Genomic DNA, 15,406 nt, shown 5'->3' with positions numbered 1-15,406 from the left:
TAGGGCAAGGTACTGAAAAGATAAAATGTCTTAGTGCTTCCATAGCTTATATTCTTGACAGGATTACAGAACAGATACCTTATTTGTTGGCAGTATCCCAATTCTCTCAAAGTACTTTCTGAATTTCACTCAGTTAAGGCAAAAGTCATTTTCATTGAACAAAAGAAATCTTAAATATAGGTTATTCATGATGTTGTTGTTCTTTATTTACATCTTAGAAAACCATAAGAATTAAAAGCAAAGTTTTTTTGCTGTACATTTGGACATAATCTCCTGATCACATTTGTAAAACTACCAATTTATTGAACTGATCCCAAAAGAAAAGATGAGGATAAAACAGTGCAACTACATGTCAATATTTAAGAAAGAAACTCTTAAGAACCCCAATTACTTCAAAGTGTTAACCCCATCCAAAGACATCACCCCTTGAATGACATTTGTAATCTTGTTGCTAACTTCATGGAATTGCAGACACACCTCAACAGGAGGTTAAAGACTGGTCCTGAAGAACACCAACTGACCTGACTTCCATTGAAGCAAGCAGAGAGGGAATGTTTTAAACCTTGCATTTAATTTCTACCACACAAAAGGCAGCAAGATGTTTAGGATGTATCTTTGCAGCTAAATTGTGCCCTGAGCTGTACATGTGAGTCCCTTGTCTCCCAGGGCATATTCTAACCCAAGAATGGAACAAGTTGAAAAGCTGCATGCTAAAAATAGAAAACTGCTTTTTCTCTCTCTCTTTTAGTAAAATACTTTCTAAATACAGATATTACCAAACAATCTGACCATTCTTTAGATAATCTGTATTTTTCTTTTTCAATCCTGAAAAATTCAAATTTAGCCCATTTTGCTTTTCAGGAAAAAAATACAATTTCTTCTCCCACCCTTCTCCACAAAATTATTTTTGGGTATAAGCAAACACAAAGTGCACATATACCAGACTGGTGACCTGGAGCCTTATTTGCGATGTGTAGACAAGAATAATACCCTGCTGAGAAGGACTCACAGAGTCTATTAAATGCTGCCAGGGAGCAAGGAAATCTGCTGTATGGTACATTGTTTCCTGTAGTTTCTTGCAGTGAAGAGCTCAAAATCTGTCAAAACACTCTGCCCTTTGTGACTCTGCTCATTGAGATGTACTTACTGTGCAGCATCTCATATTCAGATATAAGCACTAATGTATCTCATAAAAAGTGACTCTACCAAAGAAACTGCTCAACAAACATTAGGTACGGACTAACCTCCATACCCAAACAGCATCCAACCTACACACAAATGCATCCACGTCTCAGATAAAAGCCTCATTAAGAAACAGATATCACATCTGGTTTAACCTAATTTGCCCAAGACTCTTCAGTGAAGAGTGACACCAAAACCTAGATTGGGTGTGTGGGTACAGATGTCTGCAGGATTTAGCCCACAGACTGTCAGGATTCAATTAACTGAATCACATTTACGTTTCACTGTACACCTTAAGAGTCATGAAAAATGGTGACTGTCCAGCTTCAAAAGCTCAGCATGAATCTTGCTAACAGAAGCTTAAACCATTTCCTACCCCAGTTTTGGGTCATACCTCATCTGACATGACTCAGAAACCATCCAGGACAGTCTCCTACAATTTGCCTTTTTTAGCTGGTTTTTGCAAATTGACAGATCCTAGTTCTTTGCCTCTTTGGAAACTGCTGTTAGCCAATGCCTAGACAAACATTCAGCTGTAAGGGACTGAGCACACTGAAGATGAAGTGAGAGCATGAAGAATGCCCTGGAAGGCCATAGTGCACACAGTCCTAGGAAATTACATGACATTAAAATCAAGCAGTGAAATGCTTGTGGATGAGGGAAACTGAAGAAGACTTCCTTGTTATTGTACATATGCAAAATGACTACTTAACCATATAGAGATCACCTGTTGTTTTCTAGTTAAACGATGACCAAAGGGACAATGGTGTAACACTTGTGTACCCATCAGAGTTGACTTAGAGGACTTTAAGTCTTCCTGGTCACACGTACAAAAAAAATCAGATTTAGTACCAGCTAGGTCTCTTTTTCTTATCTGATTGTTATTTTTGCTTTTAAGAAATAACTTAGTGTTAAGTGACTGCAAAAAATCCCCAGCAAGAGAATGAAAAATCAATATAACACACCATCAACCTGTTACTGACTGGTATTTTAAAAATAACACACTGATCAAAATGTACTGTTTTCAGACAATAAATAAATTATCTCAAATATTACTAATGAAGATGAATAAAACTAACAGTGAAGTAAAGATACTTGCCATAAAGTCCCTACTTAATGAGAAAGAAGAGCCAGGTAAGTTTTTTTCCGTTATAGAGAGAAAATAAATTGTATTGTTAAGATCGCATTTTTATGTGGTGTATATCCCAAGTCTATGTATTAAAAGAGCAAATTTAAATAGCTTTGTACTATGGATACTACAGGATGCCCACAACTCTTGAATCATTGTAGAGTTCCACTGACATCAAATGGACACAGGACCCCCACCTACTCCATGCTCTGCTCTACGGTTATTTGAAACTAATAACAGCTTTACCACACAAATCGATAGAGCATAAAGCAATATTATATTTTATTTCAAGTAATAAATGACTTATCATATTTTTAATTGCAATGGCAGACAAATCAGGTCCTCACCTATACTGGTAAATTTCAGCTTTTGCATTCACTAGGGTGAGGCTCATTTGATTCCATTGAAGCCCATTGAGTTAGACAGGATTTACATTGGTAAATTTCTGAGATGAGTTTGTGCCTGAGCAGTAACATTCCTATTTTTTTTATTTTTCAACACAGCAACAATCAGAATAAATAAAGATGAATGAATTGCAGTTAGAAATAAAGACTAAATAAAGAAAAAACACATTAACATAAAACTGTCAAGTTCCCCTACATTCAGGAAATCAGTGCAGGCATATTATTTCCAATATATGTATACTTATTCTTGATTCTCGAGTTTTTATTTAGAAAGAAAATCTATAGAATACATACAGGGGCCTTTTTTAATTAATGCTTTTAACATTACACTGCAACTGGCAGCAAAAAAAATCCATATCTGGTCCTGATTTTCTAGTCCGTAGCACATTCTGATTCTCATTCTCCACCATTACAATGCATGTTAAATCCTACACAACAGGGAATATTTAATCTAGATGTATTTTTTTCCCTGCTTTTCTCCCCTCTCATGAAGATTTTAATAAGGATTTGTAAAATATTTTTACTACAAAATCTAAATTTGGAAGTTAAACTACCTAAAGATGTCTTTTACAATTTGATTTATAAAATTAACCTAACCAATGGAAATGCTACATGGACTGATATTTTTCTTTTTGCTAAGAATAAACTAACTTTTCTTTCCTCTGAACAATTCTCTTATTCAAAATGATCAATAAGAAGGGAGCAGAATGAAACCAAATGCCGCTAGCATTATGTGATTGTTCATGTGATTGTTCCTCTAATACTTCTGTGTTGGAGATCTCAGAATCCAACTAAAAACTAAATTCTGCTTGTGCTACTAATGCAAAAGGATTTCAGTGAATTTGGAGGGACAATTTTATATACAGAGGCCAGGAGGGTTTTGTTAGACAATTCATAAAAATTAATAACAAATTGTCAAGGTGATTAGAAAACATTACCGTTTAACTATTTTATAGTTAAATACAAATTATCTGAAGGAGAACATTACAGGCACTTAACAAAGTCTAGTTTCAGAAATAAAATAGTACCAAATTTATTAATATTTTATACAAATGTTTAAGTCAACGCTGGCTAATATTTTGATGCTGTTGAAGGCAAACAAAACTCATAAACAATAGTTTTCTATGTTTTACACTGGACTTGATATTATAAGTAACTATCTTAATTATAAACTAACCTAAAACAACAATGATTGAAGCAGGGTAAAACCAATAAATTTTGTTTTCTTTACTTTATTTCAAAATAGAGTGATTATAAATACATTCTTGTTATATTTCCTTCCTAACTCTTTGGATGCAACCAAAAAAAAAAAAATCTCACTGTGCTCATTTCATACAATATCAATGTACAAATCATGCAAAAGATATTATAGATATTATACCACCATCAAGTTCTGGATGTATTTTGTTGATTCTGAAACATTTGTTAACACTATTCACAAGGCCATGCCTTTTATAATTTATGTAATTATTATGGCTTTTTAAAAAACATAATTAAAGACTTTTATACTAGATTTCTATATTATTATCAATCTTGAACACTAAATGCAAAATGTAAATTGTCTAATGGTCTTGTGTTCTTGCACCATGGTAGTTGCTTTCTGATAAAATTGCACAATTTTTTTCTTTTTCGAAGAAAAGATTACACTATTGATTTCATTTAAAAATGGAAATTTCTTTATAATACAATGAAGACAACAGATTAACACCTTCACTGATTATGTCTATGGGTCTTAACAGCCATTTTACAAGCATGGCCACTCAAACCAATATAATGAACAGACAAATCTCTTAAGCCACATCCGAAGAGTCACCTTCCCAGACAGACTGACTATAGATTTGAATGAACATTACGCTAAAACTGCTGTGCAGACACATACACTGCTTCAAAACATGGAGGAAATCAACTGACATAAAAGTTGTCATTCAAAGTAACAGTTTCACAGAAATATAGTGATTTTGCCAACTTCTGCATTCTTCACTCACAGTATTATGCCTACATACTGCATCATATATGTAAAACACTTAGGAACCATTTCTAGGCTCAGGCTGTGCAACCTTTATTGATGCTGGTGAACCTACGCTCAACTGCATAATCCCAAAAGAGTCGCTGGGCTCTGTGTATTATATACAATGTTTCTGAGCTGGCTTTTTTTGAAGTCAATGACAAAACCCTATCTAAACCTCACTCTTGGGCAGGTGTTTAATTACTAGCTCATGAATAAGTACCTCTGCACATGATTTAGGCTGAGTTTAAACACTTTACTGGGTTGGGACCTCAATGAAAATCTTACCCAGTTTACGACCCCGTATAATGGTACAGGATAACGGTTCAGTTCTTCCTCTTTTGATCACTGAATAGAAGATCTCATAAAAAAAAACCAAAACCAACCAACCAAACAAACAAAACCCCAAACCCCATACCCCAAAACACCACCAAAAATACCAAACAAACCAAAAAAAAAACCCCACCCCAGAACACAAAACAAACAAACCCCCACCATTATTTTTTTACCTGAAGAAGGCATGATCATTTATCTTAACTCAGGACAACATGAGTCATAAGCATATCACTTTTACCATCACTTAAAAGTATTGGCTTATTGGCTATTTTTAATATTTTAAATGCATGCCTTTCAGCAGGGTATGGGACATGACAGTCTCTGACAATGCACTGAAGTGCGTCAGGAGCCTCACGCTTTGGCAAATCCCAGTAAACCCAGACACATCCCGAAAGCCATGCAGCACCATGCAGAGCAGGCACAGTGACCCAATATTCTTAGCCTACTGATGGAACCATTACAGTCTGTTATATCAGTGCATGTGCAACACTCCTTAATCCACAGACTCTTGACAGAGTAAGTTCAAATGTTCTTATTCAAGCCTCAGCCACTTATTGAATCATTAGTCAACCAAGAACTTTTTATGCTAGAAATGCTTATGCACATAGTGTCCGTGTCCTGAAAATCTCTATAACATCCTGAAAGAAGTCAATTATTGTGCATTGATAACAGCAGCTTTTTGAAAGAAACTCAGCCATTAATTTATCTGTTATAATTTTATTATTTTAAGTCATGTATATACTTTGTAGTATGGCGGAAAATAATAAAGTGACCCTCTTTCTAAGTTACAAGAGCATAAACAAATATCTGAAAGTAGAAAAATGTTTTGTTTTGCTTTCTCTTAAATAAAGAAGCAGCTTTTTTTTTTTTTTTTTGCCTTTTTTTTTTTTTTTTTTTTTCACCTTTGTTAAAAATATACTGCAGGCTGTTTGCCAGGTACCATTCCAGAATACAAATTTCACAGCAGAGTCATAAAGCCCTGAAATTAGAGGTTTATAATGGAAATAGCTGACACAGCCTTCTCCACAGTATTGTGATTGGGTCTTGCTATAATACTTGCTAGTTTCACATTCATGAAAAACATTCATGTTTATATCCTACTAATCTTAATTGATTTATGTATTGATTATAAAAGGCGGAGGGGAAGGTTCTGGAAGCAAAGGGGATAGATGGTCTTATCCAAAGCTCATTTAAATGAATGAAAAAATTCCTTTTCAAGTCAAAGAACTTTTGTTAATCTCATAGTATAGACCTGTTGTATGATATGTTACCAATATATCTCCATTCTCATCTCAAGGTACTATCTATCAATGAGATACAGTGGGGATTTTCCATTCTCCTGACTATTTTTTCCTAGCTATTCAGATTCAGCTTTCACAAAGGCAGGTTTTCACTCTCTAGATACGAGCTACACAATACTCTGAACTGAGACCACTATATTCATTTTACACTGTGGTTTTAAATAGACATGATTTGCCATTTTGTTTACTGTTCTGATTCAGTTTCTTCTGACTGACAGCAGCCAGACAGATAATAAGAACAGAAAACTTATGCATATACAATTAAAATATTACCCTTACCATGAATTCTGTAAATACTTGTAGTGAAAACTATTTAGGTTAAGCTGTAGAACCCTGAAAAGCAAGACAACTGATGGCAAATAACTGCCTGAGACACAATACTAAAAAACTAATGAATCTATTTTAAAATGCACAATTGGTAACAAATCTGAAATAAGATAATATGCTAATTTCACAAGAATAGTACAGAACAATTTTATTATTATTATATCTGATCACTTAATTCTGGATGATTCTATACATCACATCCCCGGTTTCTGTTTGGTATATTGTTCTGCTTTTATTTATACTGAATGATTAATGCATTGTGATCGGGAAAACAAGTCAGGCATATTAAATACATATTAAGGAGTACATATTTTTTCCTATTTAGTATACAAAGTATTTCATAAATATGAATTATATTACAAAAATAATTTCTGCTACGCTCACATAGTAAGCACTTTCACAATATTGGACAACCTGTTGAGGTTGCAAGCGTTTCACATAACCGAGAAGGAACTCTAGATTTAATTGGAGATGAGTCTTACAACAGATTCTGCATAAACCTCAAATGTTTTCTTCAGGTGCCACAAATACTGCAGAAGTCAGGTTGAACTATTTTCTCTCTTTTTTCTTTTAATTTTATGTATAGACATGTATGCTTCAAGTGGTCAAATTTATTTCATAGGTATGTAATGCATGGTATATTTTAAACAAATATTTGCACAATTTAACATTATAATTCCAGTGGTTTCAAGATGCAGGCCATAAATGTAACCAATTTACACATACTATCGAATGTTCTCTCTTTGCATGCTTGTTACTTTCCAGATAATCTTTAAACAGTGCCATTACAACACCACAAATCAAAGGATTACTCCAGTTCCACCAACTTAAATCCACGTGCAGGATGAAGGACCCAGCTGAGGTACAAATACCAGTACCAGGTTTCTTGTGTTTGTTCTAACAAATCACAAGGAGACGATGGTTTTGCATTTAAGGTACAAAACATATATGCCTCTTGAGGTTAAATTCAGTGTAACGTGTATAAAGCATCCCTTTGGCAATAGAGTTTGCAGTATCCCTACAGAATTCCACAGGGCATGAGCTTTATGTAGGAAATTCTATTAAGGAAATTCTCCTCTACTTGACAAATCGTATGCAGCTACAGTTAATCAGACACCCTTGGATACACCTGCCTCTATGCCTACCAATATAATAGAGCATTTGGAAGTTAAAAGTCAACAAAAGGCACTTTCATCATTAAATAAATGTCCTCTGTAGGTGATAAGATTGTATGACCTATATTTTATTCAAAGCTGTTTGTTCTTCAAGGACTTGTAGGTAGTCAGGTGAACCTTGAAGTTTAGCTTTTAGTTCAAAATATTCACTTTTTCTTTGTTCTACTACAATTTTACTATGATTACCACCTATTAGAGATTTCTTGCTTTTTTTGTCTTGTAGTTTCTCTGGATAACGTATTTCAAAGCCACTGACCCCTATGCTGTTGTATTCTTTTTTACTTTCAAGAAAATTTTGAATAAATACATTGGAATCCCTCCCAGGGAATAACTCATCCAGTTCATCGATTGTGCTAAGTCTTTTTCTGGTATCCACATGCAATAAATCCTTCTCCTTGTCATTAATATTTCTCAGAATGACTTTTTGCCCTGGTGGGTCAGCAAACATGAAGCCCGTTTCAGACTCTTTTAAGCCACAGGTATGACTTTTGCTCATCTGCTCAATGGTTTGAGGAATGAAGGCCTCTGCACCTAGTCCCTCTTTTTTGTTTGACTTGTGATCGTGCTTTCTTAGCTGCAGTTGCATAGAACTGCATTCTTGATTTCCAATCCCTTCGTGCTTTACAGTTGGTTTTTTGTTGCGCCGAAGCACAAAAACAAGAAGGCAAAAAGCAACAAACACTGTTAAAATAAGCACAACTAATATGCTTAAGATTAGGATGGACAATGGAACTGGGCCACCAGGAGGACTCCGAACCGGTCCCAGTGGCGTTGTAAAAGTAACAGCGGGCATAGGACTAGTGAACAGAGCAGATGGCTTGTTTAAAAGCTTAGGACAGAGGATCTCATTTTTCAGAGACTTAAGTTCAATGTTAGCAAACTGTACAGGTGTTTCACATTTCAACTCCTTCACCACAATACCTTCATTTAGCTTTTCAAGCCACAGTTTTAAAGCAACTAAATCACAAGTGCAGTCCCACGGATTACCTTCCAAATCAATCTGTGTAAGAGATTTTAGCTGATCAAGAACGCCACTTACAGGTAAATACATGAAATGATTGTTCCTCAGATTCAGTCTAGCAAGTGGTGCACCAGCAAAAATGTATGCCGGCAAGCTTCGTAGAAGATTGTTGTTCAGGTAGAGCAACTGCAAATTTGGCATTAAGTCAAAGGTGCCTGCTAGGATTTCTTTGATAACATTGTATTCCAAATACAGATATTGCAGGTTGTGGAGCCCAGCAAACATTTCTGGGCTCAGACGTTCTATCTGATTGCCATTGAGATACAATCTCCGTAAATTTGTAAGGTTGCGGAAAACTTCTCCTTTGATCACTGAAATCCGATTGCTGCCTAAATGTAGCAGATCCAGCCCCTCAAACTCAAGGAAATCTGTAGTGTCCACATCCTTAATATTATTGCCATTTACATGCAGTTTCTTGGCATTTAGGGGTTTTGGTACAAGTTCGGCCATTGACTCTATATTTCTTTCTTGGCAATTTACACTTAATCCCAAGTCTGAAGGATGCGTTTTGCAAACACAGGGGACTGGACACGGAGTTAAAGGAGGCACCCTGGTCTGGTAAGATACGATTTGACTGAGATTGCGATTAGATAGTGCTTTGCCTGCTACTATCCCCGAGATCTTTGAAGGATTTGTAGTCTTTGGCGGCTTTGTGACTAATCTGTGCACTGATGTTTGAGTGGTGTGGCCATTCGGTGTGCTGTAGCCGGGCTCCAGCTGCAAAGGAGGCAGAACGCGCACATCAAAATCACTCCCCGTCCCCATGGAGCACAGCTCTTGCTTGTTGGTTTCTTTCAGCAGCCTTCCATACAAGTCACTGGGTGTTTCACAGATAGCTTCTCCAATGTAGATGTTATAGGGCATGTTCTCCAGCCACGCTTTCAAAGGCAACAAATCACAAGTACAATTCCAGGGGTTGTCTTCCAGCTGCAATTCGACAATTCGTCCAATGTGTTCCAGAACTCCAATGTATGGAAGCTTCTGTATTCGATTCCCTCGTATATCCAGATGGGTTAGAGAAGCAAATCGAAAAATATTATCGGGAAGGAATGAAATCAGATTGTCATTAAGAATCAGGACTTTCAGCTTGTGAAGCTTATTGAAGGCTCCCCGTTCAATAAACTTGATTAAATTGTAGTCAGCTTGGAGATACTCCAAGTTCTCTATGCCAAGGAACGTGTCAGCTCGGAGAATCTTTAATTCATTGTTGTTCAGGTGCAACTGTTTTAATGCACTAAGACCCATAAAGGCCCCTCCCTCAATGTTCTGTAACTTATTATTACCCAGTTGCAAGGACACGGCATGTGTAAAATTAAGAAAGGAATTTGGATATAAAATAATTAGCAGGTTGTTTTGAAAGTTGAGGTGGTAAAAATTAGACCATGGTGGTTTAAGCTGATTTGGTCTGTAGACTGCAACCTTCTCACAGTTGACATAGAGTACATTCTCAACTGACACACAGGAACAAACATTGCAAATTTCCACAGATATATCAGCATCTGCAGTTGTAGAAGAAACTGGAGATGACAGAACCAGAAAGAACCACAGAAACATCTTCTTGTGATCAGCAAGCAACCTTAGGCTCCTGAACAAAGATAAAGAATCTAAAGAAGAAAGAAGGAAAGAAAAAAAGAAAACATTTTTTTCAGTTGTCATTGTTCCAAAACGTCATTTGGGTTAAAAAATGTGTACCACTGAGGTACTGTACCTGCCAAGGATTATAGATAAACTACAAGCACTGAATTTAAAATAACATGAAAGATTTTAACAACCAAACAAATACATGGGAGCTAGAATGATTTGAAATACAGAATGTAAATTTCTGTAGACAAACACAAATAACTCTGAGGTCTGTCAAATATATTTCTACCTCTTGTACATGCCAAGCATGCATAACTAACAAAGTGAAATAACCAAAGGAGATTCCAATTTTATGCACATTTACTCTCCTCAGTCCTGCACTGCTCATATGTTGCCGTGCATTTCAGGGATAATAAACACAAATGCTGGTGTTATACATGCCCAAACATCTGGGTTGGCATAGCACAACATAGAAAGGATGAAAATGCAGACACAAAAAGCAAAGTAAATACTCAATGTATGTATCTACAGCATCAACACATACAGATTATCACTATACTGTTGGGATTCACTCAAGGGATACATAGGCATGCACACACATTGTTTCTGTCAATGATGATACCTAGTTTACATAAATATAGGGGGTAAAACCGATTGCAGAAATGCAATGAACTATCCACAACACAAGATCAGCTCTGGTTGAGCAATGGAAGCACACAAATACGGAAGAAGCATGCACTCATACAGCCCCAGCCCCAGGAATAACAATACCCTGGCTTGCAGGGCAAAACAAAGTCACAGTTCACCATCCTGACACTACTGAAACCTGAGAAGAACTTGTTTTTTTAAAAAAAAACACAACAAACAAACAACAAAACAACAACAACAACATTATCTAATGTGCTCTTATCCCTGCACTGGTACATAGGTGGCTTTCAAGAACCCTTCATATATAGTCAGCCAGCTGAGCTGCCATTTTTTACGCAGAAGAACTGGAGCCACAGCATTTCCTCTGAGTTAAAGAGTAGCTTGTTGGTGTCTTTCTTTTTTTTTTTTTTTTTTTTTTTTTTTTAAAGCAAACCAGTCAATAATCAATACACTGCTCCCCCCACCTTCCCCATTCCCCCCATTTCCCAACTTGTCCCTTTCATTTCCTGCTGTGGGAAGGCACCGACTTGGCAGGAGGGAGCCAGGGTGGAAGTGGAGAGAGCAGGAGCCAGCTGGAGGGAGGAGAATCGGGCTGGAGGGAGCCGCAAGGAGGGGAGGATGCGCCGGGGGACCTGGAAGGGAGGGCAGAGAGGGCTGAGGGAGGGAGGGCAGAAGGACAAGGGGGAGAGGGAAAGCTGAGAGGAAGCAAGGAAGGATGAGGGGAAGGGATGCCTGAAGGGGTTCAAGGAGGCCTCGGAGAGGGACCGCGGGGAGAACAGGGAGCGGGGCTGCCGCTGCTGATGCCCGCAGGCTCCCGACCCCGGCGAGCGCGCCCAGAGGGGCAAGACCAAGTATGTCCCCGCGCCCTCACCGCTCCATCTCCCTCCCCCTCCCAGGCGCCGTCCCCCCGTATCCCTGCCTCGCCCACGCTCCAGTCCCCTCTTCTTCCTCAGCCCCGGGCCCCCGGCCGGTGCCGAGCGGGCACACTGCGGGCGCTGCGCGGGGCTGGCGGCCGGTCCGCGAGCCCGGCCAAGAGTGCTGGCACTACCGCAATTTTTTGCCGCAACCGGCTCGGCTGGTGCCGGCTCCCCTCTGTCGTGGTCGCCCCGTCGCCCTCTGCCTCCCGGCGGGGGAAGACAGGAGGGACACGGGCGCACACACGGCGCACGCACATGCCGGCCGGGCGCGGGCACAGCGCGGCACTGCAGCCCCGCGTTCCTCCCGCCCTCCTTGGCCGTAGGCACCACCGTGCCGCCGCGGTCCCCGCCGCCAATGCTCATCACCGCCCCCCACCCCGGGCACCTTTGCAAAAGTCCAGCCCGCAGCACATTCCCACACCCCCTTCCCCAGCCCCACTGCGCAGAGCCTGCCCCCCCCGTCCCTCCCACACCTCCGCCGCCTTCCCCGGGCCGCCCGGCCCCCGTCCCTCCGCTCGCCCGCTCCCCCGGCAGGGCTGCGAGCGGGCAGCGCGACGCCCGGTGCCGCTGGCCCGCGGCTGCGGGAGGCGCCCAGCTGGCGGGGAGAGGCGAGCGCGATGGCAGAGGCTCCGGCAGCAAGCCACTGCCGCCTCGTGTCGCCCCCCCCCCCCCCCCCCCGCGCCGCCTTTAAAATAACAGCAGCAATTATTACACCAATGAAACCAAAGCTTCACAATAATTAAAAGAAATTAAAACGCCAATGTCAAGGCAGCCCCGCCGTGCCCCCTCTCCCCGCCCGCACTCACACGCCCGGCGGGGCGGCCGGCCGCCCCCGGCGATGCTCCCGGCGGCGCTCCGCGGCGAGCCCGGCACCTTCCCTACCTCGGCGGCCGGGGTCGCCGCGGCCCCGCTCGGCTGCGCTCCGCCGCTCTCCCCGCGAGGTCTCCCCTCCGGCAGCTCCGCGCAGGCACCGAGCGGCGGGGGCAGCCGGGCGCCCGCCCCTGCGAGCCCCCCTGGCCGCGCCGAGCGCCGGGGCGCGGAGCGAGGCGAAGCCCGGCGCTGCGGTACGCCGGCGGGCTGCGCCGCATGCAGCAGCCGCCTCGCTGAGCCCTGCCCCGACACCGCGGTCCCCCGCACACATGCGGGGAGAGGATCCCTCTGCACACGGGCACCCGCTCCCATCGCACTGCTCTCGCCCACCCCTCGCACGCAGCGAGCCCCCTCCCCTTCGCCACACGCACACTCGCACACACACACATGCACGCACGCACCGAGCGCTCGGACGCAGCTTTGGCGGGGAGGAAGGAGGCGCCGCTCCGGAGGAGCGACCCCAGCGCACCGCACCCGCGGAAGCCGCTCCCGGAGGCGCGCCGCGCCGCCGTTACCTCTCCCGGGGAGCTGTCGGGCTGTGCCCCCGCGGAGCTCCAGCGGGCGCGGCGGGGCGAGAGGCGCCCCCCGGGGCGGCGAGAGCGGCGGGGCCGCGGGGCTGCCATGGGCGGCGCGCAGCAGCTACAAGTGCCGCCCGGGGCACCGCCAGGACGGGGCTATCCCGCCCCCGCCCGCCCAGCGCCTGGCTCCGCGCCGCTCCGCACCGCGGCTGGGGGAAGCAGAGCGGGGGAAGAGAAGAAAGGACGCTCCCCCTCATCTTCCCCTTCCCCCCCGCCCCGGCTTGAAACAAAAGTAGAGGTGGAAACTGAGTGGGCAGGATGGTAGCATTTGCTGCATTTAATGTGAATTGCAATTATGGAACAAAATCGCTGTGAGGAGACATAGCCGACCCGGTCTTAAGACAACACAGCTATTTGTGTATCTCATTCTTTGCGGTTAGGTGAAATTCCTCCTCTGCTTAGGTAACAGCTGCAGTCTGATGAAAAAAAAAAAAAAAATCCTCTAATGTTATGCACTTGTGCAAAACAGATTCTGCTAATTAAGAAACCCTGTTTGCTTTACTTTTCATAATATACTTTAAAATGGTAATGAATACCTCTAAACAAGGTGACAGCACTTACCAAGGCAGAAGAATCAGTTAGCCTAATGAAATCTTGCAAGAGGAGTTCAACTGCTTGTCCCTTTACCGTGAATGCTAACATAATTCACTTAGGAAACTGTTTATGTGTTGCACACATACCAGTTGTGAGTGCTAGTTCTGGGCAGTAAACACCAGGGAATGGAAAACAGCAACTGCTTTCTTCATTTAGAGAAATAAAATAAATAGCTGGCTCCAAAGGCTGACTGCATCTAATTGAAATAATTGCAGAATGTTATTTTGCATTATGCGGATAGACTGATACCTGAAAACAAATGCAGCTGAGACATCAATAATTTGCATATCACAACAGAACTGAAAGTGATCTGTGATTAATATTCAACCAATTAAAACCTGAAGTCTTTAAAATGTAAACTCTCTTAATTATTGAACCATTAACAAAGTACTGTTCACATAAAAAGGAATGCATGTATATAAAGGGCCCAGTTTAGAAGGATTTGCATAGAGCTTAAGCTGAATTTTTCAAGGTCTACTTAAACTTACAGAATAGAAAGCAAAGTTCTAGAATAAAATTCATTTAGGAAGGTATCTGATTTATAAGCCTATTTTAACAACAGGCACAGAAATGCAGGGGTAAAAATCAAGGTGCCAGTTTTGTTTAACTACCAACATTAAGCTGGATGTTAAACTAATTCCTTGTGAAAGAGCCCACAGACAGCATCAAAGACACATCAGACAGATTGCTACTCCCACCACCATTCAAACAACTGCTTGGAGACTGAATCAAAGATCAAACAAGAAGCATAGTAAGAGATCATATTTTAACCAAGCAAACCATGAAGTGAATAAATATTTAGGAAAACTGAAATTGCACTATAACTAGATAATCCTCTATGTTTCTATTATAAATGGCTATTAACAATGACAAATTCTACAACACCATAAACATATATCTGAGAAGGAAACTTAGTTATGCAATACGGTTTCATTATTAGGGTTTAGTATGTCGTACTTTCATATTTATTTCTAAATTTCAGTCATGAAAAAGAACTCCTCTTCCAAATCCTATTTAAGGGGTTTCTAAGCTACTTGTCCTAACCTAAAACATGCCAAACTCACAAAGATAAAGGGTTATATGTCAGGACAACAAACAAGACCAAACTGAGGATAATTTTGAAGTATAACATATGCACAAGCTTAAGATCAAGGCTGTGATCCAAGACGATGACATGCTTAAGGAATAAATCACTTTAAGGGGGTTACATCCTAGAATCACTTGGTTGTACCCCTTTCTTTCAGATCTGGCTAGAAGTTCTGTCACCATCAGTAGAAATTTTCTGTGTAGCCTGATGTTAGCTAGTAATTGGAAGACAACAGAGACAGAAAAAGCACG

General features: G+C 41.2%; 1 protein-coding gene across 1 annotated transcript; it reads right to left on the bottom strand.

Annotated features, from left to right (window-relative positions):
- Positions 1-224: 224 nt before the first annotated feature.
- SLITRK4 (SLIT and NTRK like family member 4) lies at positions 225-13,217 on the bottom strand. Its single transcript, XM_055818352.1, has 2 exons — positions 12,909-13,217; positions 225-10,484 (listed from the first exon to the last, which is right to left on the bottom strand). The coding sequence occupies exons 1-2, from the start codon at positions 13,165-13,167 to the stop codon at positions 7,921-7,923; spliced, it is 2,823 nt and encodes a 940-aa protein (XP_055674327.1). The 5' UTR covers positions 13,168-13,217; the 3' UTR covers positions 225-7,920.
- Between the last annotated feature and the right edge of the window lie 2,189 nt (positions 13,218-15,406).

The sequence above is a fragment of the Falco peregrinus genome, chromosome 13 (genome assembly GCF_023634155.1).
Source record: "Falco peregrinus isolate bFalPer1 chromosome 13, bFalPer1.pri, whole genome shotgun sequence".
NCBI classification, from domain to species: domain Eukaryota; kingdom Metazoa; phylum Chordata; class Aves; order Falconiformes; family Falconidae; genus Falco; species Falco peregrinus.
The sequence above is the reverse complement of the archived record's forward strand: the minus strand, read 5'-3'. Positions and strand labels throughout refer to the sequence as shown.

What these genes read in the sequence shown, in the direction of transcription:
- SLITRK4 (XM_055818352.1), bottom strand. Translation starts at nt 13,167, where the DNA reads ATGTGTGCGGGGGACCGCGGTGTCGGGGCAGGGCTCAGCGAGGCGGCT. An exon ending in CGGCGACCCCGGCCGCCGAG is followed by an intron (nt 10,485 to 12,908) that starts GTAGGGAAGGTG and finishes TTTCTTCTTTAG; the next exon opens with ATTCTTTATCTTTGTTCAGG.